The 27440-nt window shown below is 43.9% G+C and overlaps 1 protein-coding gene across 2 annotated transcripts; it reads right to left on the bottom strand.

Moving 5' to 3' along the window:
- Window positions 1–1333: 1333 nt before the first annotated feature.
- On the bottom strand, window positions 1334–26036 carry LOC136771854 (uncharacterized). 2 transcript variants are annotated; one of them, XR_010822383.1, is made up of 9 exons: window positions 25974–26036; window positions 22348–24563; window positions 17223–17305; window positions 9952–9997; window positions 8791–8872; window positions 6595–6926; window positions 5883–6170; window positions 5064–5360; window positions 1334–4583 (listed from the first exon to the last, which is right to left on the bottom strand). XR_010822383.1 is itself a non-coding variant. In XM_066724400.1 (9 exons), exons 2-9 carry the CDS (start codon window positions 22369–22371, stop codon window positions 10766–10768), a joined length of 1644 nt encoding a protein of 547 aa, XP_066580497.1. In that variant the 5' UTR covers window positions 22372–24563; window positions 25974–26036; the 3' UTR covers window positions 10596–10765. The 2 variants fall into 2 exon arrangements, 1 of the variants encoding a protein (XP_066580497.1); XM_066724400.1 differs by lacking the exons at window positions 1334–4583; window positions 5064–5360; window positions 5883–6170; ... (1 more) ...; window positions 8791–8872; window positions 9952–9997 and adding exons at window positions 10596–11265; window positions 11747–12043; window positions 12566–12853; ... (1 more) ...; window positions 15474–15555; window positions 16636–16681.
- Window positions 26037–27440: the final 1404 nt, after the last annotated feature.

Consider the following 27440-nt stretch of genomic DNA (forward strand, 5'->3'; position numbering starts at 1 on the left):
TTATTAACGACCCACAGTCATATCTGTAATAGTAATCATACCTCACAAACATTGTATCATGGTAATGAAATAGTAATAAACAAAACTAAAAACTAAAAATCAACATTTCATGATCGTTATGCCCAGGGGCGTCATGAAGCTAAATGCTTTGGGGGGGGCACAGTCAGAAAACAACTTACGATTGTTACAAAAGGCTGGTATTTGATGCTGAAACATATTCGATTGGGGTTTGCTAAGGGTCGGCATCTAACACTGCTGGAGTGGGACTCTCTTATATATTCATCTATTGTTAGTTGAGCTTTTGTCACAATTATACTTGTCTCTGATTCTGATTACTAAAAAAAAAAACTCTTTAAAAATGGTGTGCATACAATATTGTACAAACTATTAGAACAGTTACTGCAACGAGCTTTTAGTCCCACTGAACAGTAACCACCTCCCACCTGTCTGAGCCTCACTGGTGCTGCTTGTGATACTAGAGCTGCTTCAGACCCCGTCTCTCTCAGGGACTCTAACTCTGTCTGCATGGAGCCCTTTCTATTCTCACCTCTTGCCAGTTGATCTTCTGGCTCAATCAAGTCTCTGTTTCTGATCATTAAAAAAAGTCCTTAAAAACTGTTTGCATAATGCCTTGTACAAACTATAGGAAGAATTAAGTCAATGTAATTGCAACTGAAGCTTTTACAAATATCCTCTTTACTTTACCACTAAAGCATGTATTTGGTTGTGTTGCTCTATTTCTGTTTTAACTGTATCACCTAAACAACAATCTCCACCTCCTACCTGTGTGACCCTCACTGGGGCTGCTACTGATACTACAGCTGGTTTAAAGGGAGACTTCAGTTACAGGGGCTTTACAAATAAATGCAATGAATATGCTTTAATATACAGCTCTGGAAAAAAGAAGAGACCACTGCAAAATTATCTCTGGTTTTACTATTTATACATATGTGTTTGGGTAAAATGAACATTTTTGTTTTATTCTGTAAACTACTGACATTTCTCCCAAATTCCAAATAAAAATATGAATGGAATGGAATGGCTGCCATACATGTAGAGAAGCTGAATTAATGAAATTTTACAGTGGTCTCTTATTTTTATTTATTTATTTTTATTTATTTATTTATTTATTTATATTTTTTAAGAAACACCGCCTGCGCCAGGTACACTCAATGACGCGCATGCGCTGATTAAGGGTCTGTTTGCTAAATTGCATACTGTAGCTCTTGTGGCGAGGGATCATCTAAAATAAATCATATTTACTGTAATGTCTCTACATAGGTCAGACATACAAAATAACAGGAGAAAGCAACCCTTGGAACACTGACAACCCAGACCAATACTGTTTAATAGGTAGTAGTATTTTACATTTTACAGATAAAAACATTCAAAATTTTAAAACTTATGATTAAAATTTTTTTTAAATCAATTGCTAAAATCACTTACATTTTTTTTAAATCTCAAAGTGATTAAATTCAAAATAACTGAACATGTGCATAAAAAGAAAGACAAATGTGCTAAAAGCAAACCTGCTAACCAACAAAAAATGTCAAATAGGTAATATCGTTGTACACCAACATTTCACTTCAGTACAGCTCTACACCGTCTTTTCAGCTTCACGAGAACCTTCTCCTCATCTAGTTTGTGGCCAGGGGGGTCTTATGCATACTTTCAGGGGTATGTTACTCAAAACTCCCTTGTAGAGGTAGAGGCAGAGGACCCCAAATGTGTGGCATAGGGGACAACACTTTGAGTGAGAAATACCAGTTCAAATCAATAGTTCCCCAGGATAACACTATTTTACTTTAGAAGGGGACACCTTTCTTCTGTCAATTGGACCTAAAATGGTTCTGGGGACTTTCTTCTCAATATTGGAAACACCCCTTGGAAAGCTAACAGCCCAATCTAAGACACAAAGCTCTGGCACTGGGGACACTATTCCCAGTATTCTGTTCCCAGTCCCACAAATAGCTCCCCAGCATGACACTAGTGTGGGTTTAAAGGGGATCCTTTCTACTATCCAAAGGACCTACAATGGTTGTGGGGACGTTCTTTTAATTAATAAAAAGCCAGCCACTGAACGCTCACACTCCAATTACATTTAGGCATGGGGGACACCCGTTTGTGTGACTATTCCCAGTTTCACAAATTGCTCCCCAACATAAAACTACTGTACTTGAAAAGGAAACCCTTTCTACTGTCAAAGGGAGCAGGAATGGTTTTGGGGACTTTTTTAAAAATATTTGAAAACAAAGGAAAAAATGGATCACATGCCACAGGTTAACAACCAGTCCAGTCAAACCCTAAGAGAGATCAGGATAAATGAGGAGGAGGTACTAAAGGGACTAGCAGAATTAAAAACCAACAAATCACCTGGGCCAGATGGGATATTTCCAACAGTATGTAACCCTCAGAGCCCCACTCCCCCATTTTCATATGTTTACAGTTAACAAAGGTTAAAGGCAGGTATTTTACATAGAATTACTGAGCACCAACTGGAGATTCAGAAAATAACATAAGTAATTGTTTGCCCCAACAAAAGTCTGTACAGATGTCAAAAACGTAAAGAAAACTAAAGGAGCTTATAAGAAATAACTACATTTATTGGAAATATTATACTTTTTAAGTGCTTCAAATACTTGACACAATTTCAAAATCTGACCCAGCTGGGTATGATCTTGTGTAAAAAAATACTATGACTCACATTTGACCTGCAGAACAAACAATACAGCCATTTATATTCGACTACCAACAGCTGCAATAACTACACTGCAGTGTATATACAATCAGACACAGGGAAACATAATTCAGACACCTGTCTTTTGAATAGTGTCACTTTAGTCATCATCACTTGCACAGTTTCTGTCTATGCACATGTCCATGTCTTCTTGCAGTGCACATTATACTGCTGTGAACACACGTGTATGGTTTGCTTGTGAGCAGCCAGGTGTTTCATATTTGTGTCAGGTTGCATTTGTCTACATAGTCTTTGGTTTCCTCGGTTTGGCCGGTGCTGCTCTGCCTGTACGTGCCAACAGTGAGTGACGGGCGTTTGAGCCAATGAGAGGCCGTGCTCGCGTAACATTTGTCAACAGTTAAAGATAGTATTTCAGCGCTGTTTGTTTGGTCTTGTGTTCAAGTCTTTAACTGAATCACGTCTTTGAGTGTCCATCTGTGTGTAAGATGCGTGTGTGTGTAGTCTGTGTGTGTGTAAGATGCGTGTGTGTGGTCTGTGTAAGATGCGTGTGTGTGTGGTCTGTGTGTAAGATGCGTGTGTGTGGTCTGTGTGTAAGATGCGTGTGTGTGGTCTGTGTGTAAGATGCGTGTGTGTGGTCTGTGTAAGATGCGTGTGTGTGGTCTGTGTAAGATGCGTGTGTGTGGTCTGTGTGTAAGATGTGTATGTGTGTGGTCTGTGTGTAAGATGTGTATGTGTGTGGTCTGTGTGTAAGATGTGTGTGTGTGTGGTCTGTGTGTAAGATGCGTGTGTGTGGTCTGTGTAAGATGCGTGTGTGTAGTCTGTGTGTGTGTAAGATGTGTATGTGTGTAGTCTGTGTGTAAGATGCGCTGCTCACAGGCCGCTGTGTCCCACACTGAGCGGCGGCTCAGCGACAGTGACGCCATTTTACACGCCGCCGCAGCAGCAGACTGACCTGGCGTGACCAGTCGGCCTTCATATCCTTGCGTGTCGCAGCGAATCACAATCCACGGTCCTGTCGGTATATTCCGATGATATGAAAATACAGCTACAACAAAATGACATTAAAATATTCGTGTGGACTGTGCTGTTTGTTTCCCGTTTTCTCTTACACCTTCACCGCCACAGCCTGGGGAAAATGGCGCGCTGCGCCTCCGGGTGGCAGACCTGTCACACATCCGCTTCACAACAGCAGAGCCAGACATCAGGGTCATTTGTACTAAAGCACTGAACACACAATCACACACAGGCGAAGCGCAGCTGCACATTGAAATGTATTTCCCGAAAAAGACGACAGAAAACAAAACGGCGGCCCTGTCCTTTTGAACAATCAGCTATTTAGCTCTTTCATCAACCTCCATTACCTATAACATAATTTTGGAAAATTTTGGAATTACTCTGCAAAATATTGCAAAAATTAAAAAGAAGGGGGTTGGATTGCTATGCGTTTGTTCCATCTGATCTGCTATTGTAGTGTTCAGGGGCCGCTCCTGGTGGGGAACCAATTAACCTACTAGTACCAAAATCCACTAATAGGGGATCATTTGAACACAAAGCCTTTCCACCACGACGAGGTGGCGACCCATCGGAAAGGGAAAACTTGAAAGTGTCCGGTCCCTCCTTGGCCTGATCGGGGACTGGCTGGTAGCCTGCTGGATGTGCGATGTGCGAGCTGCAGCTGTTTGTTGAGGGTCCTCTGCAGGGTCCTGTGCATGTGAGTATCGGACACTTCCAGATATTGCTGCCCCCCCTGTCTGTGCTGCTCGCTGTGCACCAGGATTGTTCTGTCCTCTGCAATAAGGATATATCCTCCACCAAGCAATCGCTGCGATCACTGTAATTATCAGTGTTACTATGAGAGCCACAGGCCAGCCAGGGAAGCCAGCAGCTGGAGAGGGGGAAGAGGAAGAAAGAAGAGAAAGATCAGACCCCAGCTCCTCACTTCCACACTGAGAGATGCAGGGACTAGAGCCCACACTGCAGCACTGCTGTCAGCTCTGTGACTGTAGAGACGTTTCTGTAAAGATGAGTTTGGTCACAGTGTGAGTGGGCCCTGTGTGACAGTGTGTGCTGCAGATCAGCCCCGTGTTGTGGCTGGACTCCCCTCAGAGCTGCAGCCCTGTGCATCTCGCAGCCACACACCCTGTCCCCACACACAGGACAACAGCAACGCACTGCACAGGGTTACAGGTCTGGCTTAAAGCAGGAGGCTCTCAGGGTTGTACCTCTCAGTGCTGTATATTGATGCCACTCACACTGTATAGCAGCTACTTCCTACATGCTACAAGAGTCATCAGCTGCGAGAGCAAGTTTCAAAATGAGCAACAGACTCATGTAAAACTAATCTACTGGACTGAGACTCACTCACCTTCCTCAGACACAGACACAGAGACGCTGCTGATGGTGCGGTTGGTCCTTGAGTCCCTCACTGTGTAGTTTCCCTGGTCAGCTGCTGTGAGTGAGTGCAGGGTCAGAGAGCCGCTCTGCACTGACACTCTGTGCTCGTACCCGGGGCCAGGGCGGCTCGCTGCGCCCCTCTCCACAGCGCACACTGAGACAGAGGCTCCCTCTCCTGCAGCAGCAAACAGCACCTCCACTGGCTCTGCAGTGAACAGGGGGAGGGAGAGGGCGGCTCCAGACCGCAGGGTGAGGGAGTCTCTGTGAGCTGAGAGGGACAGAGACACAGGACAGGGAGGTCAATGTCAAGACGCTCAGTCAGTCACGTCCTCAGTGTGCTGGCAGGACCGCAGCTCTCTCTCCATAGGGAGTGTGACAGAGCTGCGGACAGGAGGAGTACCGTCCTGAGAGAGGAACAGCCCTGTGTGTGTGTGTGTGTGTGTGTGTGTGTTGGGGAGGGGGGTCTGGATTCTGTGTCACATTGATGCCAACCATCAGGGACATCTGTCTCTTCAGTGTGAGAGAAGAGCCACACTGAGGACCAGGACTTGTGCTCAACCACACAGAACAGTGCTGCCTGAAGCTGCTCTTGGTGAGCGTGACACTTAGTGATGAAGATATCAGAGTTTATCTGGTATAAAACATTCAGTCAGAGGATAGGTTTGTCATTAAAGGATTCAGGCTCTTCTCTCCAGTAGAGACTGTAAATACAAATACATTTTTCAGGGATTCTTTCCCCACAACTCTGTTCACACAGGTCAGTGAAGAACAGCCCCAGCCCCTGTCCTACCTGTCACAGTGACGTTCACAGTGCTGATGGTCGCTCTGCTCTGGGAGTCCAGCACTGTGTAGGAGCCCTGGTCAGTGAAGGTCAGTGCAGACAGTGTGACCTCCTGCTCCTGCCCTGAGACTCGGGGCCCATAGGCAGGGTCAGGGGTCACGGTGCCGCCCTCTACAGCACACACTAGGAGAGAGGCGCCGGCGCCCGCAGGGTTAAACCACACAGTCACAGCTGCCCTGCTGTACAGACAGAGGCTCAGGGGCTGCCCACAGGAGAGAGAGGCGCTCTCCTCACGGCCTGCAGAGAGAGGACAGGGGAGGACTGGGGATCAGACAGAGGCAGAGCCGGGACACTGGGGCACCACTGTGGGGATGTGTGTGTGTGTGTGTGTGTGTGTGTGTGTAAATGTTTGAGAGTGAGAGAGAGAGAGAGACTGGAAATGTGAGTGAGTGTGTGAATGTGAGTGGGAGAGTATTTGAAGAGTGTGTCAGTGAGTGTTTGAGAGTGAGAGTGTGCGAATGTGCGATTTTGAGGGCAGTCTGTGTTTATTTGAATGTGAGTGTATAAGTCTTTGAATGTGTGTTTGATTGTGAGGGTCTGTGTGTTTACAGCACTGAGACTTCAGTTTAGGAGGCAATGTTATTAAATGAAACGGGGAATACAATCTAATCCGGCAAAACGTCCATAATAATAAAAACAAAACTCATGGAATTTGACTTACTCAAGACCCTGACACGCACTTCCCCAAGGAACGTGCTCTGTCCTGCTGCACTGACCCTGAAACACTCGTACAGGTCTTCATCAGAGAGCTGGGTGCTGTGAATGGTCAGGGAGAAGTCGCCCGACTCCACGGCTCCTGCAAACTCCACTCTGCCCTCAAAGCCTGTCCGAGCCTCACATCTCCCAGAGCTTGACTCACACACCAGCCTGCCTGGAGTTTCCCAGTACACCTGGACTGTGTGTGTGTGTGTGTGTGCGCTGATCCATCACAGGGCAGAGTCACAGAGTCCCCCGCTGTCACTGATACTGTCACTGACACGGCACTGGAGAGAGCTGGGGAGAGAAAGGACGAGAGGAAGAGACAATCAGACCAAAATACAGACAAATATTAATACATTTTCCACAACCTATCCACAATATTCCTATATACCATGATGCTTTAAGTACATTATGGGACGAACTTCTGGCAAAATGTAAACAGTCAGTGGCTAACGCTTTGACATCACACAATGTTCAGAGCACAATAAAACTTTAAAAGGATGGGAAGATGATTCACGCAAAATAATACTTGCATTTCAAAAACAGTCAAGTCACTGTATTCTGGCGACGTGTTCCCAGTGATCAGAAATGCACGGAACATAGAATTTATTTGTGAAAAACAGTTACGTCTAAGTCTTGAATACATTTGAATTGGATGTCAGTGAAGACATGGAATAAGATTTATTAAGTAATGGGTGTGTGGCGAAGTGAGACTCAGAAAAAGAGACTGAGAGACTGAGACCCAGAAGCACAGACACTTCACTCTGACACAAAATACAGAAAGACAACAGATGGATCTGTTTAACTGCCTGTATATCCATCAGTATTTCTGTGTAAATATATCAGGTGTTCATGTCAAAGACGGTAAAATGGGTTTAAGTTCATCATTATTTTGAAAATTAGTAAATAGGGTTTTTATTGGTTTAATTACCTCTTAATTAACTTATGCAATGATTGATTTGTTTTCCCTGCTGGAAGGTACTGATGGGGAGGTTTTTGATAAGATGCACCTGAATAAATTAAGGGATTGATAAGGAATAAAAAGGGGGAGTGAAGGCACAGCGAGACAAAGCACGGCAGAGGAGAGACAGCCCAGAGCCTGAGGACAACGCACTACAGCCGCTGGGCTGTGGCCGGGCGTAGGGGATAGAGGGCCGGTGTGCAATGCAGAAACAGGGGAAGCAGTGACGGGACGGGCGGCAGAAGAATGGAAGGGGGAGCGCGATGGTCACTCCAGAGAAGGGAGTGGAGTTTTCCTCTTGATGGATGTGTTGCTGGACTTATTGGAAATCTCAGGACTGGTGTCTGTGTTGACGGTCCCGCGGTCTGAACTTGCTGTGGGGAAAAGTAAGTCTCGGAGGTTTCCTTTCCCTCAGATATAAATAAGGATGGCGTAGTCAGGGTTTATAGGTGATTGTGGTGGGATTTCCTCTCTACCCCCACCCCCCGTCACATTGCCGTAGTCATTATTTTTATTTTAATAAGTTTTTTAATTATGGACAGTGTTCAGTAAAGTTCTTCTAGGGATAGTGTACACCTGTTTCATCAATACTATGTCTGGATAATTTGAATTTCCATTGAATTAGAACAATGCTGAATATATATATTTATATTTATGTATTTTACTGATGATTTATTTCTCTGTGGAGGTAACTCACACTAAGGAGAAACTGGTGCTGTACATATAAGAAAAAACAAAACAGGTGAACCTATCTGTACTGTACTGTATCTCAAACTTTTTGAATCACCAAGTATGAAATAATCATTATTATTATGGAAGCATATAGTGGATTTTATTCAAATGCTAATGCAAAATGGAACATGATTATGCAATCTCACAATTAAATAATCATGTATCATATATGCACACATTATTTGGGATAAAATGAAAATGAAATGTCTAACATGAATGCTAATGCAATTGTGAAAAGAGGAAAACAGTAATATTGTTTGTTTTACCGTTTAACTCCAGGAAGAAAATAATAATACAAATCACTATCTTGCATTTACAGAAATTCCTGGGGAAGACTTTATATATTGATCCTGAGCTCTAACACACACACTGCACAGTAAGCACGCTCAGCAAGAGCCAATCACAGAGCTGCAGCCAAACCACAGCACAAACTCTTGTCAATGCATCTTTTAAATCAGAACCCACCGCAACACAGGGACAAGATGCAGGCACACGGCCACAACAGAGGGCCAGGGCCAGGACAGAGGGACACATTCTTCAGGGACTCCTGTAGAGAACGAGATGAGAGAGTCAGGGGTGTGGATGACTGGAGCGCAGAGCTGGACTGGAGCAGAACCCGCAGTTTAAACAGCCCGGTCCCGAGGGACGGACACTGTGTCTCACTGCAGCACTGAGACGTCCAGCTCATCAATCTTAATCAACATAAAACTGCAACTGCGGGAGTAGACTAATTTGGCCTCCTGTCCACTCCCCTTCCTCCAGAGCCACGAAAAGCAAGAAGCTGCAACTACAGGAGTAAAGTGACATGTTTTGTCCAAAGACATACAATCCGATAAAAATAAAGATTTAAAAGTGATATGCAAATTACCCTATTGGATTTTTTTTTTTTATATATATAAAGTTGCTAACTTAAAACACAGACTTCAAGAGGAGCAATTGATGTACCCTATATAGAATCAAATAAATATTTAAAAGAACAATGAGTAAATGACTGTTACAGTTTGTGTTACAAACATGTAAAATGTCCGCAACTCGATGTTTTAGATGCATCAGTCTTCAAACAGGTCTGCTCAAACAATTAAATGTAATAAACATTGTATTTAATTTGGTCACTCTTCAAGCTGAGCCAAAACACGGACATATCGCAATGCATTGTGGGTATTACATTTTAATCCAGTCACTATTTTTGCGCTGCTTTAAGCAATGCAAAGCATTCAAGTATTCAAATATTGATAAAGGATTGTTTATCAACAATATAATGAAATTATATTTAATTTTGGCATTAAAAAACTATGATGCTCAGAAGAAAATTCAGTTTGGATGAGAAAAAAAGCTTGTTTTGTTTAACAACTTGTGTATTGTTTTCATTACGGCACGACAAGTTCACTAAATTTTGTAACACAATACCCCGATATTGTTTGAATTCCAACATATGTGTTGTCTGGTATTTTGGCATTCATACAGACTGCTGTCCCTTCAGCTTTAGAGACCAGAACCACTGAGAGCAGAACCTCTGAACACAGACAGTCTAGAACTAGAGCTGTGAGTGTAGAGAGGGAGAAAGAGAGAGACGTTAAAACACACCACTGAATAACAGTAGAAATAAGCTGAATTCAGCAAACATACCTTTTTTTTCAGGTGGATCAAGTGTGGCTGTCTGGGTGATCGAGTCCTACATGAAAATAAATAAAATAAACATACATACAACCACAAGTGCTGTGTAAATACCCATGAGTGGGACATGGACAGCTGACATCGTTACTCTGGCCTGGGCTGGCGAGGCTCGTGTGTGTGTTTCGTTGCTCGCTGTGTTGCTGTGTGGGGTTGTGTCAGCTGGGGAAGTGTGTGCGCAGGTTTGGACACAAGGATACAGTGTGTGTGTGTGTGTGTAGTCTGTGTGTAAGATGCGCTGCTCACAGGCCGCTGTGTCCCACATTGAGCGGCGGCTCAGCGACAGTGACGCCATTTTACACGCCGCCGCAGCAGCAGACTGACCTGGCGTGACCAGTCGGCCTTCATATCCTTGCGTGTCGCAGCGAATCACAATCCACGGTCCTGTCGGTATATTCCGATGATATGAAAATACAGCTACAACAAAATGACATTAAAATATTGGTGTGGACTGTGCTGTTTGTTTCCCATTTTCTCTCACAGCTCTGGGCGGCAGACCTGTCACACCCGCTTCACAACAGCAGAGCCAGACATCAGGGTCATTTGTACTAAAGCACTGAACACACAATCACACACAGGTGAAGCGCAGCTGCACATTGAAATGTATTTCCTGAAAAAGACGACAGAAAGCAAAACGGCGTCCCTGTCCTTTTGAACAATCAGCTATTTAGCTCTTTCATCAACCTCCATTACCTATAACATAATTTTGGAAATTTTTTGAATTAATCTGCAAAATATTGCAAAAATTAAAAAGAAGGGGGTTGGATTGCTATGCGTTTGTTCCATCTGATCTGCTATTGTAGTGTTCAGGGGCCGCTCCTGGTGGGGAACCAATTAACCTACTAGTACCAAAATCCACTAATAGGGGATCATTGGAACACAAAGCCTTTCCACCACGACAAGGTGGCGACCCATCGGAAAGGGAAAACTTGAAAGTGTCCGGTCCCTCCTTGGCCTGATCGGGGACTGGCTGGTAGCCTGCTGGATGTGCGTGGCCCTGTCCTGGGTCACCCTCAATGTCGTTGGAGTCGGGGGAGTTGTTTGAGTCAGGAGCTGCAGCTGTTTGTTGAGGGTCCTCTGCAGGGTCCTGTGCATGTGAGTATCGGACACTTCCAGATATTGCTGCCCCCCCTGTCTGTGCTGCTCGCTGTGCACCAGGATTGTTCTGTCCTCTGCAATAAGGATATATCCTCCACCAAGCAATCGCTGCGATCACTGTAATTATCAGTGTTACTATGAGAGCCACAGGCCAGCCAGGGAAGCCAGCAGCTGGAGAGGGGGAAGAGGAAGAAAGAAGAGAAAGATCAGACCCCAGCTCCTCACTTCCACACTGAGAGATGCAGGGACTAGAGCCCACACTGCAGCACTGCTGTCAGCTCTGTGACTGTAGAGATCTTTCTGTAAAGATGAGTTTGGTCACAGTGTGAGTGGGCCCTGTGTGACAGTGTGTGCTGCAGATCAGCCCCGTGTTGTGGCTGGACTCCCCTCAGAGCTGCAGCCCTGTGCATCTCGCAGCCGCACACCCTGTCCCCACACCACAGGACAACAGCAACGCACTGCACAGGGTTACAGGTCTGGCTTAAAGCAGGAGGCTCTCAGGGTTGTGCCTCTCAGTGCTGTATATTGATGTCACTCACACTGTATAGCAGCTACTTCCTACATGCTACAAGAGTCATCAGCTGCGTGAGCAAGTTTCAAAATGAGCAACAGACTCATGTAAAACTAATCTACTGGACTGAGACTCACTCACCTTCCTCAGACACAGACACAGAGACGCTGCTGATGGTTCGGTTGGTCCCAGACTCCCTCACTGTGTAGTTTCCCTGGTCAGCTGCTGTGAGTGAGCGCAGGGTCAGAGAGCCGCTCTGCACTGACACTCTGTGCTCGTACCCGGGGCCAGGGCGGCTCGCTGCGCCCCTCTCCACAGCGCACACTGAGACAGAGGCTCCCTCTCCTGCAGCAGCAAACAGCACCTCCACTGGCTCTGCAGTGAACAGGCGGAGGGAGAGGGCGGCTCCAGACCGCAGGGTGAGGGAGTCTCTGTGAGCTGAGAGGGACAGAGACACAGGACAGGGAGGTCAATGTCAAGACGCTCAGTCAGTCACGTCCTCAGTGTGCTGGCAGGACCGCAGCTCTCTCTCCATAGGGAGTGTGACAGAGCTGCGGATAGGAGGAGTACCGTCCTGAGAGAGGAACAGCCCTGTGTGTGTGTGTGTGTGTGTGTGTGTGTTGGGGAGGGGGGTCTGGATTCTGTGTCACATTGATGCCAACCATCAGGGACATCTGTCTCTTCAGTGTGAGAGAAGAGCCACACTGAGGACCAGGACTTGTGCTCAACCACACAGAACAGTGCTGCCTGAAGCTGCTCTTGGTGAGCGTGACACTTAGTGATGAAGATATCAGAGTTTATCTGGTATAAAACATTCAGTCAGAGGATAGGTTTGTCATTAGAGGATTCAGGCTCTTCTCTCCAGTAGAGACTGTAAATACAAATACATTTTTCAGGGATTCTTTCCCCACAACTCTGTTCACACAGGTCAGTGAAGAACAGCCCCAGCCCCTGTCCTACCTGTCACAGTGACGTTCACAGTGCTGATGGTCGCTCTGCTCTGGGAGTCCAGCACTGTGTAGGAGCCCTGGTCAGTGAAGGTCAGTGCAGACAGTGTGACCTCCTGCTCCTGCCCTGAGACTCGGGGCCCATAGGCAGGGTCAGGGGTCACGGTGCCGCCCTCTACAGCACACACTGGGAGAGAGGCGCCGGCGCCCGCAGGGTTAAACCACACAGTCACAGCTGCCCTGCTATACAGACGGAGGCTCAGGGGCTGCCCACAGGAGAGAAAGGCGCTCTCCTCACGGCCTGCAGAGAGAGGACAGGGGAGGACTGGGGATCAGACAGAGGCAGAGCCGGGACACTGGGGCACCACTGTGGGGATGTGTGTGTGTGTGTGTGTGTGTGTGTGTGTAAATGTTTGAGAGTGAGAGAGAGAGAGAGACTGGAAATGTGAGTGAGTGTGTGAATGTGAGTGGGAGAGTATTTGAAGAGTGTGTCAGTGAGTGTTTGAGAGTGAGAGTGTGCGAATGTGCGATTTTGAGGGCAGTCTGTGTTTATTTGAATGTGAGTGTATAAGTCTTTGAATGTGTGTTTGATTGTGAGGGTCTGTGTGTTTACAGCACTGAGACTTCAGTTTAGGAGGCAATGTTATTAAATGAAACGGGGAATACAATCTAATCCGGCAAAACGTCCATAATAATAAAAACAAAACTCATGGAATTTGACTTACTCAAGACCCTGACACGCACTTCCCCAAGGAACGTGCTCTGTCCTGCTGCACTGACCCTGAAACACTCGTACAGGTCTTCATCAGAGAGCTGGGTGCTGTGAATGGTCAGGGAGAAGTCGCCCGACTCCACGGCTCCTGCAAACTCCACTCTGCCCTCAAAGCCTGTCCGAGCCTCACATCTCCCAGAGCTTGACTCACACACCAGCCTGCCTGGAGTCTGCCAGTACACCTGGACTGTGTGTGTGTGCGCTGATCCATCACAGGGCAGAGTCACAGAGTCCCCCGCTGTCACTGATACTGTCACTGACACGGCACTGGAGAGAGCTGGGGAGAGAAAGGACGAGAGGAAGAGACAATCAGACCAAAATACAGACAAATATTAATACATTTTCCACAACCTATCCACAATATTCCTATATACCATGATGCTTTAAGTACATTATGGGACGAACTTCTGGCAAAATGTAAACAGTCAGTGGCTAACGCTTTGACATCACACAATGTTCAGAGCACAATAAAACTTTAAAAGGATGGGAAGATGATTCACGCAAAATAATACTTGCATTTCAAAAACAGTCAAGTCACTGTATTCTGGCGACGTGTTCCCAGTGATCAGAAATGCACGGAACATAGAATTTATTTGTGAAAAACAGTTACGTCTAAGTCTTGAATACATTTGAATTGGATGTCAGTGAAGACATGGAATAAGATTTATTAAGTAATGGGTGTGTGGCGAAGTGAGACTCAGAAAAAGAGACTGAGAGACTGAGAGACTGAGACCCAGAAGCACAGACACTTCACTCTGACACAAAATACAGAAAGACAACAGATGGATCTGTTTAACTGCCTGTATATCCATCAGTATTTCTGTGTAAATATATCAGGTGTTCATGTCAAAGACGGTAAAATGGGTTTAAGTTCATCATTATTTTGAAAATTAGTAAATAGGGTTTTTATTGGTTTAATTACCTCTTAATTAAGTTATGGACTGATTGATTTGTTTTCCCTGCTGGAAGGTACTGATGGGGAGGTTTTTGATAAGATGCACCTGAATAAATTAAGGGATTGATAAGGAATAAAAAGGGGGAGTGAAGGCACAGCGAGACAAAGCACGGCAGAGGAGAGACAGCCCAGAGCCTGAGGACAACGCACTACAGCCGCTGGGCTGTGGCCGGGCGTAGGGGATAGAGGGCCGGTGTGCAATGCAGAAACAGGGGAAGCAGTGACGGGACGGGCGGCAGAAGAATGGAAGGGGGAGCGCGATGGTCACTCCAGAGAAGGGAGTGGAGTTTTCCTCTTGATGGATGTGTTGCTGGACTTATTGGAAATCTCAGGACTGGTGTCTGTGTTGACGGTCCCGCGGTCTGAACTTGCTGTGGGGAAAAGTAAGTCTCGGAGGTTTCCTTTCCCTCAGATATAAATAAGGATGGCGTAGTCAGGGTTTATAGGTGATTGTGGTGGGATTTCCTCTCTACCCCCACCCCCCGTCACATTGCCGTAGTCTTTTTTTTTTTTTTAATACGTTTTTTAATTATGGACAGTGTTCAGTAAAGTTCTTGTAGGGATAATGTACACCTGTTTCATCAATACTATGTTTGGATAATTTGAATTTCCATTGAATTAGAACAATGCTGAATATATATATTTATATTTATGTATTTTACTGATGATTTATTTCTCTGTGGAGGTAACTCACACTAAGGAGAAACTGGTGCTGTACATATAAGAAAAAACAAAACAGGTGAACCTATCTGTACTGTACTGTATCTCAAACTTTTTGAATCACCAAGTATGAAATAATCATTATTATTATGGAAGCATATAGTGGATTTTATTCAAATGCTAATGCAAAATGGAACATGATTATGCAATCTCACAATTAAATAATCATGTATCATATATGCACACATTATTTGGGATAAAATGAAAATGAAATGTCTAACATGAATGCTAATGCAATTGTGAAAAGAGGAAAACAGTAATATTGTTTGTTTTACCGTTTAACTCCAGGAAGAAAATAATAATACAAATCACTATCTTGCATTTACAGAAATTCCTGGGGAAGACTTTATATATTGATCCTGAGCTCTAACACACACACTGCACAGTAAGCACGCTCAGCAAGAGCCAATCACAGAGCTGCAGCCAAACCACAGCACAAACTCTTGTCAATGCATCTTTTAAATCAGAACCCACCGCAACACAGGGACATGATGCAGGCACACGGCCACAACAGAGGGCCAGGGCCAGGACAGAGGGACACATTCTTCAGGGACTCCTGTAGAGAACGAGATGAGAGAGTCAGGGGTGTGGATGACTGGAGCGCAGAGCTGGACTGGAGCAGAACCCGCAGTTTAAACAGCCCGGTCCCGAGGGACGGACACTGTGTCTCACTGCAGCACTGAGACGTCCAGCTCATCAATCTTAATCAACATAAAACTGCAACTGCGGGAGTAGACTAATTTGGCCTCCTGTCCACTCCGCTTCCTCCAGAGCCACGAAAAGCAAGAAGCTGCAACTACAGGAGTAAAGTGACATGTTTTGTCCAAAGACATACAATCCGATAAAAATAAAGATTTAAAAGTGATATGCAAATGACCCTATTGGATTTTTTTTTTTTTATATATAAAGTTGCTAACTTAAAACACAGACTTCAAGAGGAGCAATTGATGTACCCTATATAGAATCAAATAAATATTTAAAAGAACAATGTGTAAATGACTGTTACAGCTTGTGTTACAAACATGTAAAATGTCCGCAACTCGATGTTTTAGATGCACCAGAGTCTTCAAACAGGTCTGCTCAAAGAATTAAATGTAATAAACATTGTATTTAATTTGGTCACTCTTCAAGCTGAGCCAAAACATGGACATATCGCAATGCATTGTGGGTATTACATTTTAATCCAGTCACTATTTTTGCGCTGCTTTAAGCAATGCAAAGCATTCAAGTATTCAAATATTGATAAAGGATTGTTTATCAACAATATAATGAAATTATATTTAATTTTGGCATTAAAAAACTATGATGCTCAGAAGCAAATTCAGTTTGGATGAGAAAAAAAGCTTGTTTTGTTTAACAACTTGTGTATTGTTTTCATTACGGCACGACAAGTTCACTAAATTTTGTAACACAATACCCCGATATTGTTTGAATTCCAACATATGTGTTGTCTGGTATTTTGGCATTCATACAGACTGCTGTCCCTTCAGCTTTAGAGACCAGAACCACTGAGAGCAGAACCTCTGAACACAGACAGTCTAGAACTAGAGCTGTGAGTGTAGAGAGGGAGAAAGAGAGAGACGTTAAAACACACCACTGAATAACAGTAGAAATAAGCTGAATTCAGCAAACATACCTTTTTTTTCAGGTGGATCAAGTGTGGCTGTCTGGATGATCGAGTCCTACATGAAAATAAATAAAATAAACATACATACAACCACAAGTGCTGTGTAAATACCCATGAGTGGGACATGGACAGCTGACATCGTTACTCTGGCCTGGGCTGGCGAGGCTCGTGTGTGCGTTTCGTTGCTCGCTGTGTTGCTGTGTGGGGTTGTGTCAGCTGGGGAAGTGTGTGCGCAGGTTTGGACACAAGGAAACAGTTCTGCTGTTTTGTTCTGAATGCTGAGCTGATGCCAATGAGAAACAGATACACACACAGCCACACATACATACACACACACATACACACACACAATCACACACACACACACACACACACACACTATACGGTGTCCTGCTGCAGTTGCCCGTCTCTTTGGACTGCCTGTGTGAAATATCTGCCCATGTGACTGGACTGACTGTTGTCTGTCTGTCTGTCTGGTTCTTATGTTGACTAACAGAGGGGGGTGGGGGGACAGAAATAGAAATACATATAACTGCCAGTTCCCAATGAAAATTACAGGGTAGCTGTAGTGTCACACGGTCAGTGGCTTCACTCACCTGCCTCCTCCTTTACTTGGGCTGGGCACCGGCAGCACAGGGAGAGCGACTGTGCTGGCGGAGTTAAGGACACCGAGACATACCTGTGGAGAGAGAGACCCCATTAGTGCTGCTGCCCCTCACACTCGATACCGTCCCCCTCTGGACAATTACAGACACACCAGAGCACATCAGCACACATCTCTTATGATTTTAGATATTGTATTAACGTTAACTATAAAGAAAATACTTATTAACGACCCACAGTCATATCTGTAATAGTAATTATACCTCACAAACATTGTATCATGGTAATGAAATAGTAATAAACAAAACTAAAAACTAAAAATCAACATTTCATGATCGTTATGCCCAGGGGCGTCATGAAGCTAAATGCTTTGGGGGGGGCACAGTCAGAAAACAACTTACGATTGTTACAAAAGGCTGGTATTTGATGCTGAAACATATTCGATTGGGGTTTGCTAAGGGTCGGCATCTAACACTGCTGGAGTGGGACTCTCTTATATATTCATCTATTGTTAGTTGAGCTTTTGTCACAATTATACTTGTCTCTGATTCTGATTACTAAAAAAAAAACTCTTTAAAAATGGTGTGCATACAATATTGTACAAACTATTAGAACAGTTACTGCAACCGAGCTTTTAGTCCCACTGAACAGTAACCACCTCCCACCTGTCTGAGCCTCACTGGTGCTGCTTGTGATACTAGAGCTGCTTCAGACCCCGTCTCTCTCAGGGACTCTAACTCTGTCTGCATGGAGCCCTTTCTATTCTCACCTCTTGCCAGTTGATCTTCTGGCTCAATCAAGTCTCTGTTTCTGATCATTAAAAAAAGTCCTTAAAAACTGTTTGCATAATGCCTTGTACAAACTATAGGAAGAATTAAGTCAATGTAATTGCAACTGAAGCTTTTACAAATATCCTCTTTACTTTACCACTAAAGCATGTATTTGGTTGTGTTGCTCTATTTCTGTTTTAACTGTATCACCTAAACAACAATCTCCACCTCCTACCTGTGTGACCCTCACTGGGGCTGCTACTGATACTACAGCTGGTTTAAAGGGAGACTTCAGTTACAGGGGCTTTACAAATAAATACAATGAATATGCTTTAATATACAGCTCTGGAAAAAAGAAGAGACCACTGCAAAATTATCTCTGGTTTTACTATTTATACATATGTGTTTGGGTAAAATGAACATTTTTGTTTTATTCTGTAAACTACTGACATTTCTCCCAAATTCCAAATAAAAATATGAATGGAATGGAATGGCTGCCATACATGTAGAGAAGCTGAATTTATGAAATTTTACAGTGGTCTCTTATTTTTTTCCAGAGCTAATTCATTTAAACAACAAATACTGAATGTACAGTTTCTGTCACTAAACCCCACTGTAGTCTGTGAAGGACGTGAATAATTCTGGAGGCAACTGTACCTGTTGGCCTAGTTAGTAGTATTACTAGATGTAACTTTTTTATTGATTCTCTGTTAAGTTGAGGAATTGAAATGCAGGAAAAGCATCTGAACACTTAAATAATAATAAAGTACCAAAAGTAAAATGATTGACACCAATTTATACTGTACACCAGTTACCCAAAAACATTAGCTTCACGGATTTTTTTTTTTTTAATAATTTTGCATTTTTGTAAAAACACGTTTATTGACTTGTGACTTCTTTATAAAACAACGTCTATTTTAATGTACTTAAATATTGTTTTAAGCAGGATTGCATACTTATTAAAAACAGAACATTAGCACAAAAACATGAAATTTCAGAACAAAAACAAAACGGCAGAAACGGGACAATATTCATGTTTCAAACTGCCTCTGAATAAACAAGAAATTAAGAAACGCCGCCTGCGCCAGGTACACTCAATGACGCGCATGCGCTGATTAAGGGTCTGTTTGCTAAATTGCATACTGTAGCTCTTGTGGCGAGGGATCATCTAAAATAAATCATATTTACTGTAATGTCTCTACATAGGTCAGACATACAAAATAACAGGAGAAAGCAACCCTTGGAACGCTGACAACCCAGACCAATACTGTTTATTAGGTAGTAGTATTTTACATTTTACAGATAAAAACATTCAAAATTGTAATACTTATGATTAAAAACAAATTTAAATCAATTGCTAAAATCACTAAAAAAAAATTAAATCTCAAAGTGATTAAATTCAAAATAACTGAACATGTGCATAAAAAGAAAGACAAATGTGCTAAAAGCAAACCTGCTAACCAACAAAAAATGTCAAATAGGTAATATCGTTGTACACCAACATTTCACTTCAGTACAGCTCTACACCGTCTTTTCAGCTTCACGAGAACCTTCTCCTCATCTAGTTTGTGGCCAGGGGGGTCTTATGCATACTTTCAGGGGTATGTTACTCAAAACTCCCTTGTAGAGGTAGAGGCAGAGGACCCCAAATGTGTGGCATAGGGGACAACACTTTGAGTGAGAAATACCAGTTCAAATCAATAGTTCCCCAGGATAACACTATTTTACTTTAGAAGGGGACACCTTTCTTCTGTCAATTGGACCTAAAATGGTTCTGGGGACTTTCTTCTCAATATTGGAAACACCCCTTGGAAAGCTAACAGCCCAATCTAAGACACAAAGCTCTGGCACTGGGGACACTATTCCCAGTATTCTGTTCCCAGTCCCACAAATAGCTCCCCAGCATGACACTAGTGTGGGTTTAAAGGGGATCCTTTCTACTATCCAAAGGACCTACAATGGTTGTGGGGACGTTCTTTTAATTAATAAAAAGCCAGCCACTGAACGCTCACACTCCAATTACATTTAGGCATGGGGGACACCCGTTTGTGTGACTATTCCCAGTTTCACAAATTGCTCCCCAACATAAAACTACTGTACTTGAAAAGGAAACCCTTTCTACTGTCAAAGGGAGCAGGAATGGTTTTGGGGACTTTTTTAAAAATATTTGAAAACAAAGGAAAAAATGGATCACATGCCACAGGTTAACAACCAGTCCAGTCAAACCCTAAGAGAGATCAGGATAAATGAGGAGGAGGTACTAAAGGGACTAGCAGAATTAAAAACCAACAAATCACCTGGGCCAGATGGGATATTTCCAACAGTATGTAACCCTCAGAGCCCCACTCCCCCATTTTCATATGTTTACAGTTAACAAAGGTTAAAGGCAGGTATTTTACATAGAATTACTGAGCACCAACTGGAGATTCAGAAAATAACATAAGTAATTGTTTGCCCCAACAAAAGTCTGTACAGATGTCAAAAACGTAAAGAAAACTAAAGGAGCTTATTAGAAATAACTACATTTATTGGAAATATTATACTTTTTAAGTGCTTCAAATACTTGACACCAAACAATACAATTTCAAAATCTGACCCAGCTGGGTATGATCTTGTGTAAAAAAATACTATGACTCACATTTGACCTGCAGAACAAACAATACAGCCATTTATATTCGACTACCAACAGCTGCAATAACTACACTGCAGTGTATATACAATCAGACACAGGGAAACATAATTCAGACACCTGTCTTTTGAATAGTGTCACTTTAGTCATCATCACTTGCACAGTTTCTGTCTATGCACATGTCCATGTCTTCTTGCAGTGCACATTATACTGCTGTGAACACACGTGTATGGTTTGCTTGTGAGCAGCCAGGTGTTTCATATTTGTGTCAGGTTGCATTTGTCTACATAGTCTTTGGTTTCCTCGGTTTGGCCGGTGCTGCTCTGCCTGTACGTGCCAACAGTGAGTGACGGGCGTTTGAGCCAATGAGAGGCCGTGCTCGCGTAACATTTGTCAACAGTTAAAGATAGTATTTCAGCGCTGTTTGTTTGGTCTTGTGTTCAAGTCTTTAACTGAATCACGTCTTTGAGTGTCCATCTGTGTGTAAGATGCGTGTGTGTGTAGTCTGTGTGTGTGTAAGATGTGTGTGTGTGGTCTGTGTGTAAGATGCGTGTGTGTGTGGTCTGTGTGTAAGATGCGTGTGTGTGGTCTGTGTGTAAGATGCGTGTGTGTGGTCTGTGTAAGATGTGTGTGTGTGTGGTCTGTGTGTAGTCTGTGTGTAAGATGCGTGTGTGTGTAGTCTGTGTGTAAGATGCGTGTGTGTGTGTGTGTAGTCTGTGTGTGTGTAAGATATGTATGTGTGTAGTCTGTGTGTGTGTAAGATGCGTGTGTGTGTGTGTGTGTAGTCTGTGTGTGTGTAAGATATGTATGTGTGTAGTCTGTGTGTGTGTAAGATGCGTGTGTGTGTAGTCTGTGTGTGTGTAAGATATGTATGTGTGTAGTCTGTGTGTGTGTAAGATGCGTGTGTGTGTAGTCTGTGTGTGTGTAAGATGCGTGTGTGTGTAGTCTGTGTGTAAGATGCGTGTGTGTGTAGTCTGTGTGTAAGATGCGTGTGTGTGTAGTCTGTGTGTAAGATGTGTGTGTGTGTAGTCTGTGTGTAAGATGCGTGTGTGTGGTCTGTGTGTAAGATGCGTGTGTGTGTGGTCTGTGTCTAAGATGCGTGTGTGTGTGGTCTGTGTCTAAGATGCGTGTGTGTGTGGTCTGTGTGTAAGATGTGTGTGTGTGTAGTCTGTGTGTAAGATGCGTGTGTGTGGTCTGTGTGTAAGATGCGTGTGTGTGTGGTCTGTGTCTAAGATGCGTGTGTGTGTGGTCTGTGTGTAAGATGTGTGTGTGTGTAGTCTGTGTGTAAGATGCGTTTGTGTGGTCTGTGTGTAAGATGCGTGTGTGTGTGGTCTGTGTGTAAGATGCGTTTGTGTGGTCTGTGTCTAAGATGCGTGTGTGTAGTCTGTGTGTAAGATGTGTATGTGTGTAGTCTGTGTGTAAGATGCGTGTGTGTGGTCTGTGTGTAAGATGCGTGTGTGTGGTCTGTGTAAGATGCGTGTGTGTAGTCTGTGTGTGTGTAAGATGTGTGTGTGTGTAGTCTGTGTGTGTGTAAGATGCGTGTGTGTGGTCTGTGTCTAAGATGCGTGTGTGTGGTCTGTGTGTGTGGTCTGTGTGTAAGATGTGTATGTGTGTAGTCTGTGTGTAAGATGTGCTGCTCACAGGCCGCTGTGTCCCACATTGAGCGGCGGCTCAGCGACAGTGACGCCATTTTACACGCCGCCGCAGCAGCAGACTGACCTGGCGTGACCAGTCGGCCTTCATATCCTTGCGTGTCGCAGCGAATCACAATCCACGGTCCTGTCGGTATATTCCGATGATATGAAAATACAGCTACAACAAAATGACATTAAAATATTCGTGTGGACTGTGCCGTTTGTTTCCCGTTTTCTCTTACACCTTCAGCCTGGGGAAAATGGCGCGCTGCGCATCCGGGCGGCAGACCTGTCACACATCCGCTTCACAACAGCAGAGCCAGACATCAGGGTCATTTGTACTAAAGCACTGAACACACAATCACACACAGGCGAAGCGCAGCTGCACATTGAAATGTATTTCCCGAAAAAGACGACAGAAAACAAAACGGCGTCCCTGTCCTTTTGAACAATCAGCTATTTAGCTCTTTCATCAACCTCCATTACCTATAACATAATTTTGGAAATTTTTTGAATTACTCTGCAAAATATTGCAAAAATTAAAAAGAAGGGGGTTGGATTGCTATGCGTTTGTTCCATCTGATCTGCTATTGTAGTGTTCAGGGGCCGCTCCTGGTGGGGAACCAATTAACCTACTAGTACCAAAATCCACTAATAGGAGACCACTACAAAGTTAAAAGTTTCTCTGGTTTTACTATTTATAGGTATGTGTTTGGGTAAGATTAAGATTTTTAATTCTATAAACTACTGACAACATTTCTGCCAAATTCCAAATAAAAATATTGTAATTTAGAGCATTTACTTGCAGAAAATGACAACTGGTCAAAATTACAGAAAAGATGCAGTGTTGTCAGACCTCAAATAATGCAAAGAAAATAAGTTCATATTCATTTTTAAACAACACAATACTAAGGTTTTAACTTTGGAAGAGTTCAGAAATCAATATCTGGTGGAATAACCCTGAGTTTCAATCACAGCTTTCATGCGTCTTGGCATGCTCTCCACCAGTCTTTCACATTGATGTTGGGTGACTTTATGCCACTCCTGGCGCAACAATTCAAGCAGCTCAGCTTTGTTTGATGGCTTGTGACCATCCATCTTCGTCTTGATCACATTCCAGAGGTTTTCAATGGGGTTCAGGTCTGGAGATTGGGCTGGCCATGACAAGGTCTTGATCTGGTGGTCCTCCATCCACACCTTGATTGACCTGTGTGTGTGGCATGGACCATTGTCCTGCTGGAAAACCCAATCCTCAGAATTGGGGAACATTGTCAGAGCAGAAGGAAGCAAGTTTTCTTCCAGGACAACCTTGTACATGGCTTGATTCATGTGTCCTTCACAAAGACAAATCTGCCCTATTCCAGCCTCGCTGAAGCAACCCCAGATCATCACCGATCCTCCATCAGATTCAACACTGGTTGCGAGACACTGTGTGTTGCAGGCCTCTCCAGGTATCTGTCTAACCATTAGACGACCAGGTGCTGGGCAAAGCTGAAAACTGGACTCACCAGAGAAGATGACCTTACTCCAGTCCTCTACAGTCCAATCCTTATGATCTTTTGCAAACCTCAGCCTGGCTCTTCTTTGCTTTTCATTGATGAAGGGCTTTTTTCTAGCTTTGCACGACTTCAGCCCTGCACCTAGGAGCCTGTTTCTAACTGTCCTTGACGTGCACTTCACCCCAGCTGCCATTTGCCATTCTTTTTGTAGGTCACTTGATGACATCTTACGATTGTTGAGTGACATTCGAATGAGTTGGTAGTCATCCCAGTCAGTGGAGAGTTGTTTTCGCCCTCTGCCGGTCTGTAGCTCTGTTGTCCCCAATGTCTGTTGCTTGACCTTGTTCTTATGAACCGCCGTCTTTGAAATTTTAAGGAAGGAAGCAACCTGACGCTCACTGTATCCCTCTGCCAGTAAAGCCAGAATTGAACCCTTGCTTTCCTGACTCAAAACTTTCCTTTTCAACTCTTTTGGCATGGTTGTAAATTATTTTTTTATTCCAATTACTTTTGAGGTACTACTAGCACTGGTCCTATTGCAAGAGGATAGTGATGACCACAACAGTGGTTTTAATACTTTTCCTCGTTAAAGAAGATTTGGTTCAGGTGATCACCTACTCAGGAATTCAACAGACACTGGAATGGAATGGCTGCCATACATGTAGAGATGCGGATTTACGAAAAATGTGCAGTGGTCTCTCAGTTTTAGTATGTATAAATATATAAAAATATTGCGTCACCGGCACAGCCCCAGCTGGGGATTTTAGGCTCCCCCCCAACTGTGCAGGACCCAGAGACAGACCTGTGGAGAGAGAGACCCCATTAGTGCTGCTGCCCCTCACACTCGATACCTTCCCCCTCTGGGACAATTACCAAACCACAGCCCCCCCACAGGGCTCAGAGGTTTAGTCTTCTCTTCTGCACAGAGAGACAGTCAGTGCACTGACACAGACACACCAGAGCACATCAACACACATCTCTTATGATTATGGACTCTCTCACACACACAGCAGGTCATTGCGGAAGTACTGAAGCGCTTACACTGATCTTGTCTGCAGATAACGGCACAATACAGGCGTGTGGACGTGGGGTAATACTGAATTGTACACATTATACACTGGGTGAGGTTTGCTGCCAGTGATGGTAAGGACTGCCCCTCTGCTGTTCTCCTCCCCACCCCCTGGTCCTTCTCCTCTGTCCCACTCCTGATACGAGTTTGTACATTCAGTCCCAGACTCGAATAACTCGCTTCCCAAATCCTACACAAGACCAGCACAGTGAAACAGAAATACTCCTGAGTGCTGGTGTGTGAGGCGCCCTGTCCCTCAATGGCGCCGCGCATCCCTGCAGCCCCGCCGCCTCTCGCAGCCTCTCCTGCAGCCTCCACACCGCACTGCGCATGCCCGGACGCGTCCGCCACTGGAAACGTGGCATGAGCGGCACTGTGACGCCCCACGAAATACGACCTCCTGATTGGCTGCTGGAGTCAAGTGTTATCGACCAATAGCGGTTCTAGAAAAGTATCCTCGGCTGAGCAAGACCGTTATGTATTTTTCGTGCAGAAAAGCCTGTCTGCCTGCAGCACATGAAGTGCGTTAATGAAACAATCATGATAACGGGTCACAATGAGTTGACTAAACGGTGTTTTTCAGCGAATCATATATACATTATTTCATGATTTGCGCTGGATTACCTGCACCCGCCCCAGCGCTCTTGTTTTGCACAGATTTATCCCCACCCTGTTTTCATCTGGCATCGAAAATGTAATTATATTTTAATCTCAATAACGTAATTTTAATGTCAAAATACAGTTACGTATACAAAATACAACATGACTATGCATAACCGTCAAAAGACATAATGCAACAAATTTAATATAACTGACAGCATAGCACCATGCACAGCATTATAGCTACAGTAAGGACATTTATTGTTTTATTGTTTAAAGTATTTTACATTCAAAAAAATGTAAAACATACACAATTTTAATACTCGATTAAAACTGTTTAAATCCATTTCTAAACTCATTTAAAAACTTTTTAAGCCCTAAAGTGTTTGAAGAAAAAAGGAAATCGCAAATAAATTCTAAGTGAATGTATGCATTAAAGCATAAAAACGATTCAATTCGTGAACAAATGGCAAACTGCCAAAACAACAAAATTGAACAAAACAGTCAAATGCATCAGATCAATCAAAACGTATCTTTACATACCTAGACACTCTACTCTTCTGTGACTCCACACTGTTCCGAAAGTAACCACGTCACAGAGCATGACGTCGTCCCTCCACCGCCCTATAAAAACCCCGCCCACAAGCCCCGCCCACGCTGGCACCGAGGCGCCCCATTGGTCAGCGCTCTGCGCACTAGAGACGCGATGATCAGAGTAGAGAATAGATAGAGAGCTTCACGGCACTTTTGTATGTAAAGAGGTACGCCATCTTGACTAGGATTAGTGCTATGTACGATTCAGCATTCAGGGAGCAGTAACTGTAAATCATTTCCCAAGAAAGGCTTCACAATAATTTGTTACGTGGCCAATCACCTGCAGAAGACACTTGTCAGTAATTCTGTATGTGGCCAATCACCTTCCTCATTTATAAAACTAAGGCAAAAGAAAAAACGAAGAGGAGGGAGGAAACTCCTATTGTGATTCTTTTTTCGAAGAATTGGCGTTGATGTTTGTAAATGGTAGCTAGTGTTGAGGTCGTTAACCGGGAGATGTTCTATTCCATTCACCTAAAAATGTCATAATGTATATTTTTCAAATGATGTGACTATTTTGCCACATATTCAGATTCTAAATCAGTCCTGTAACACTACAACCAAATGAATTAAAGGATGCCATGCGTACATATTCAACGCTAATTGGGATTGAAATTGAAACTATTTCGTCTTCATGTAGAATAACTGAATTTCATAACTTTATGTGATTTGTTGATAGTGAGAACTAATTACTGACATTTTCTCTGTATATTTTTGACAGCAACCAGTTGTGTGTGTTCACAGTACTACACACACACTGACAGGCAATACTACATGAAGTGACACTGTGTGTCACTACACACTACCTGTGTGAAATGAATGATTCTCCCCCCCACCTTTTTTCTTGTATGTTGTTAAGCGAGGGGCTCATCAGGTTCCAGCCTGTTCTCGCTGATGAATGAAACTATCAGGCAGAAACACGCCTATGATCAGATGATGGGCATCATTGATCAATAGCTCTAGATCTAGTCCTGGATCTAATCAGACTTCAGTCAGAGGTAGTGACTCTGGTGGGGATGATGTAAACACAGCTGGTAGTGATCTAATGACAATGATAAATACATGATGAGAGATCACTTATCTGTGAAAAGCTATTCCTTGTTTGCCAGTGGCGTGGTGTTTAGCGCTGCTGCCTCACAGCTCTGGGATCCCATGTTTGAGTCCTGGGTTCGGGGGCCTGTCTGTGTGGAGTTTGCATGTTTTCCCTGTGTCTGTGTGGGTTTCACTGGGCACTCTGGTTATCTCCCACCATCCAAGGACATGTGGGTTAGGTTGATTGGTCTCTAAATTGCCCTGTGTGTCTCTGTGTGTTGCCCAGCGATGGACTGGCGTCCCGTCCTGGGTGTATTCCTGCCTTGCGCCCTATGCCTGCTGGGTTCGGCTCTGGCTTCTCCGTGACCCTCACCAGGATAAGCG

The sequence above is a fragment of the Amia ocellicauda genome, chromosome 15 (genome assembly GCF_036373705.1).
Source record: "Amia ocellicauda isolate fAmiCal2 chromosome 15, fAmiCal2.hap1, whole genome shotgun sequence".
Taxonomy (NCBI): Eukaryota; Metazoa; Chordata; class Actinopteri; order Amiiformes; family Amiidae; genus Amia; species Amia ocellicauda.

Coding starts and splice junctions, on each gene's coding strand:
- LOC136771854 (XM_066724400.1), bottom strand. CDS start 22,371: ATGAAGGCCGACTGGTCACGCCAG. Junction 15,556..16,635: donor TGATCCACCTGAAAAAAAAG/GTATGTTTGCTG, acceptor CGTTCTCTACAG/GAGTCCCTGAAGAATGTGTC. Junction 11,266..11,746: donor TGTGTCTGTGTCTGAGGAAG/GTGAGTGAGTCT, acceptor CCCCCTCTCCAG/CTGCTGGCTTCCCTGGCTGG.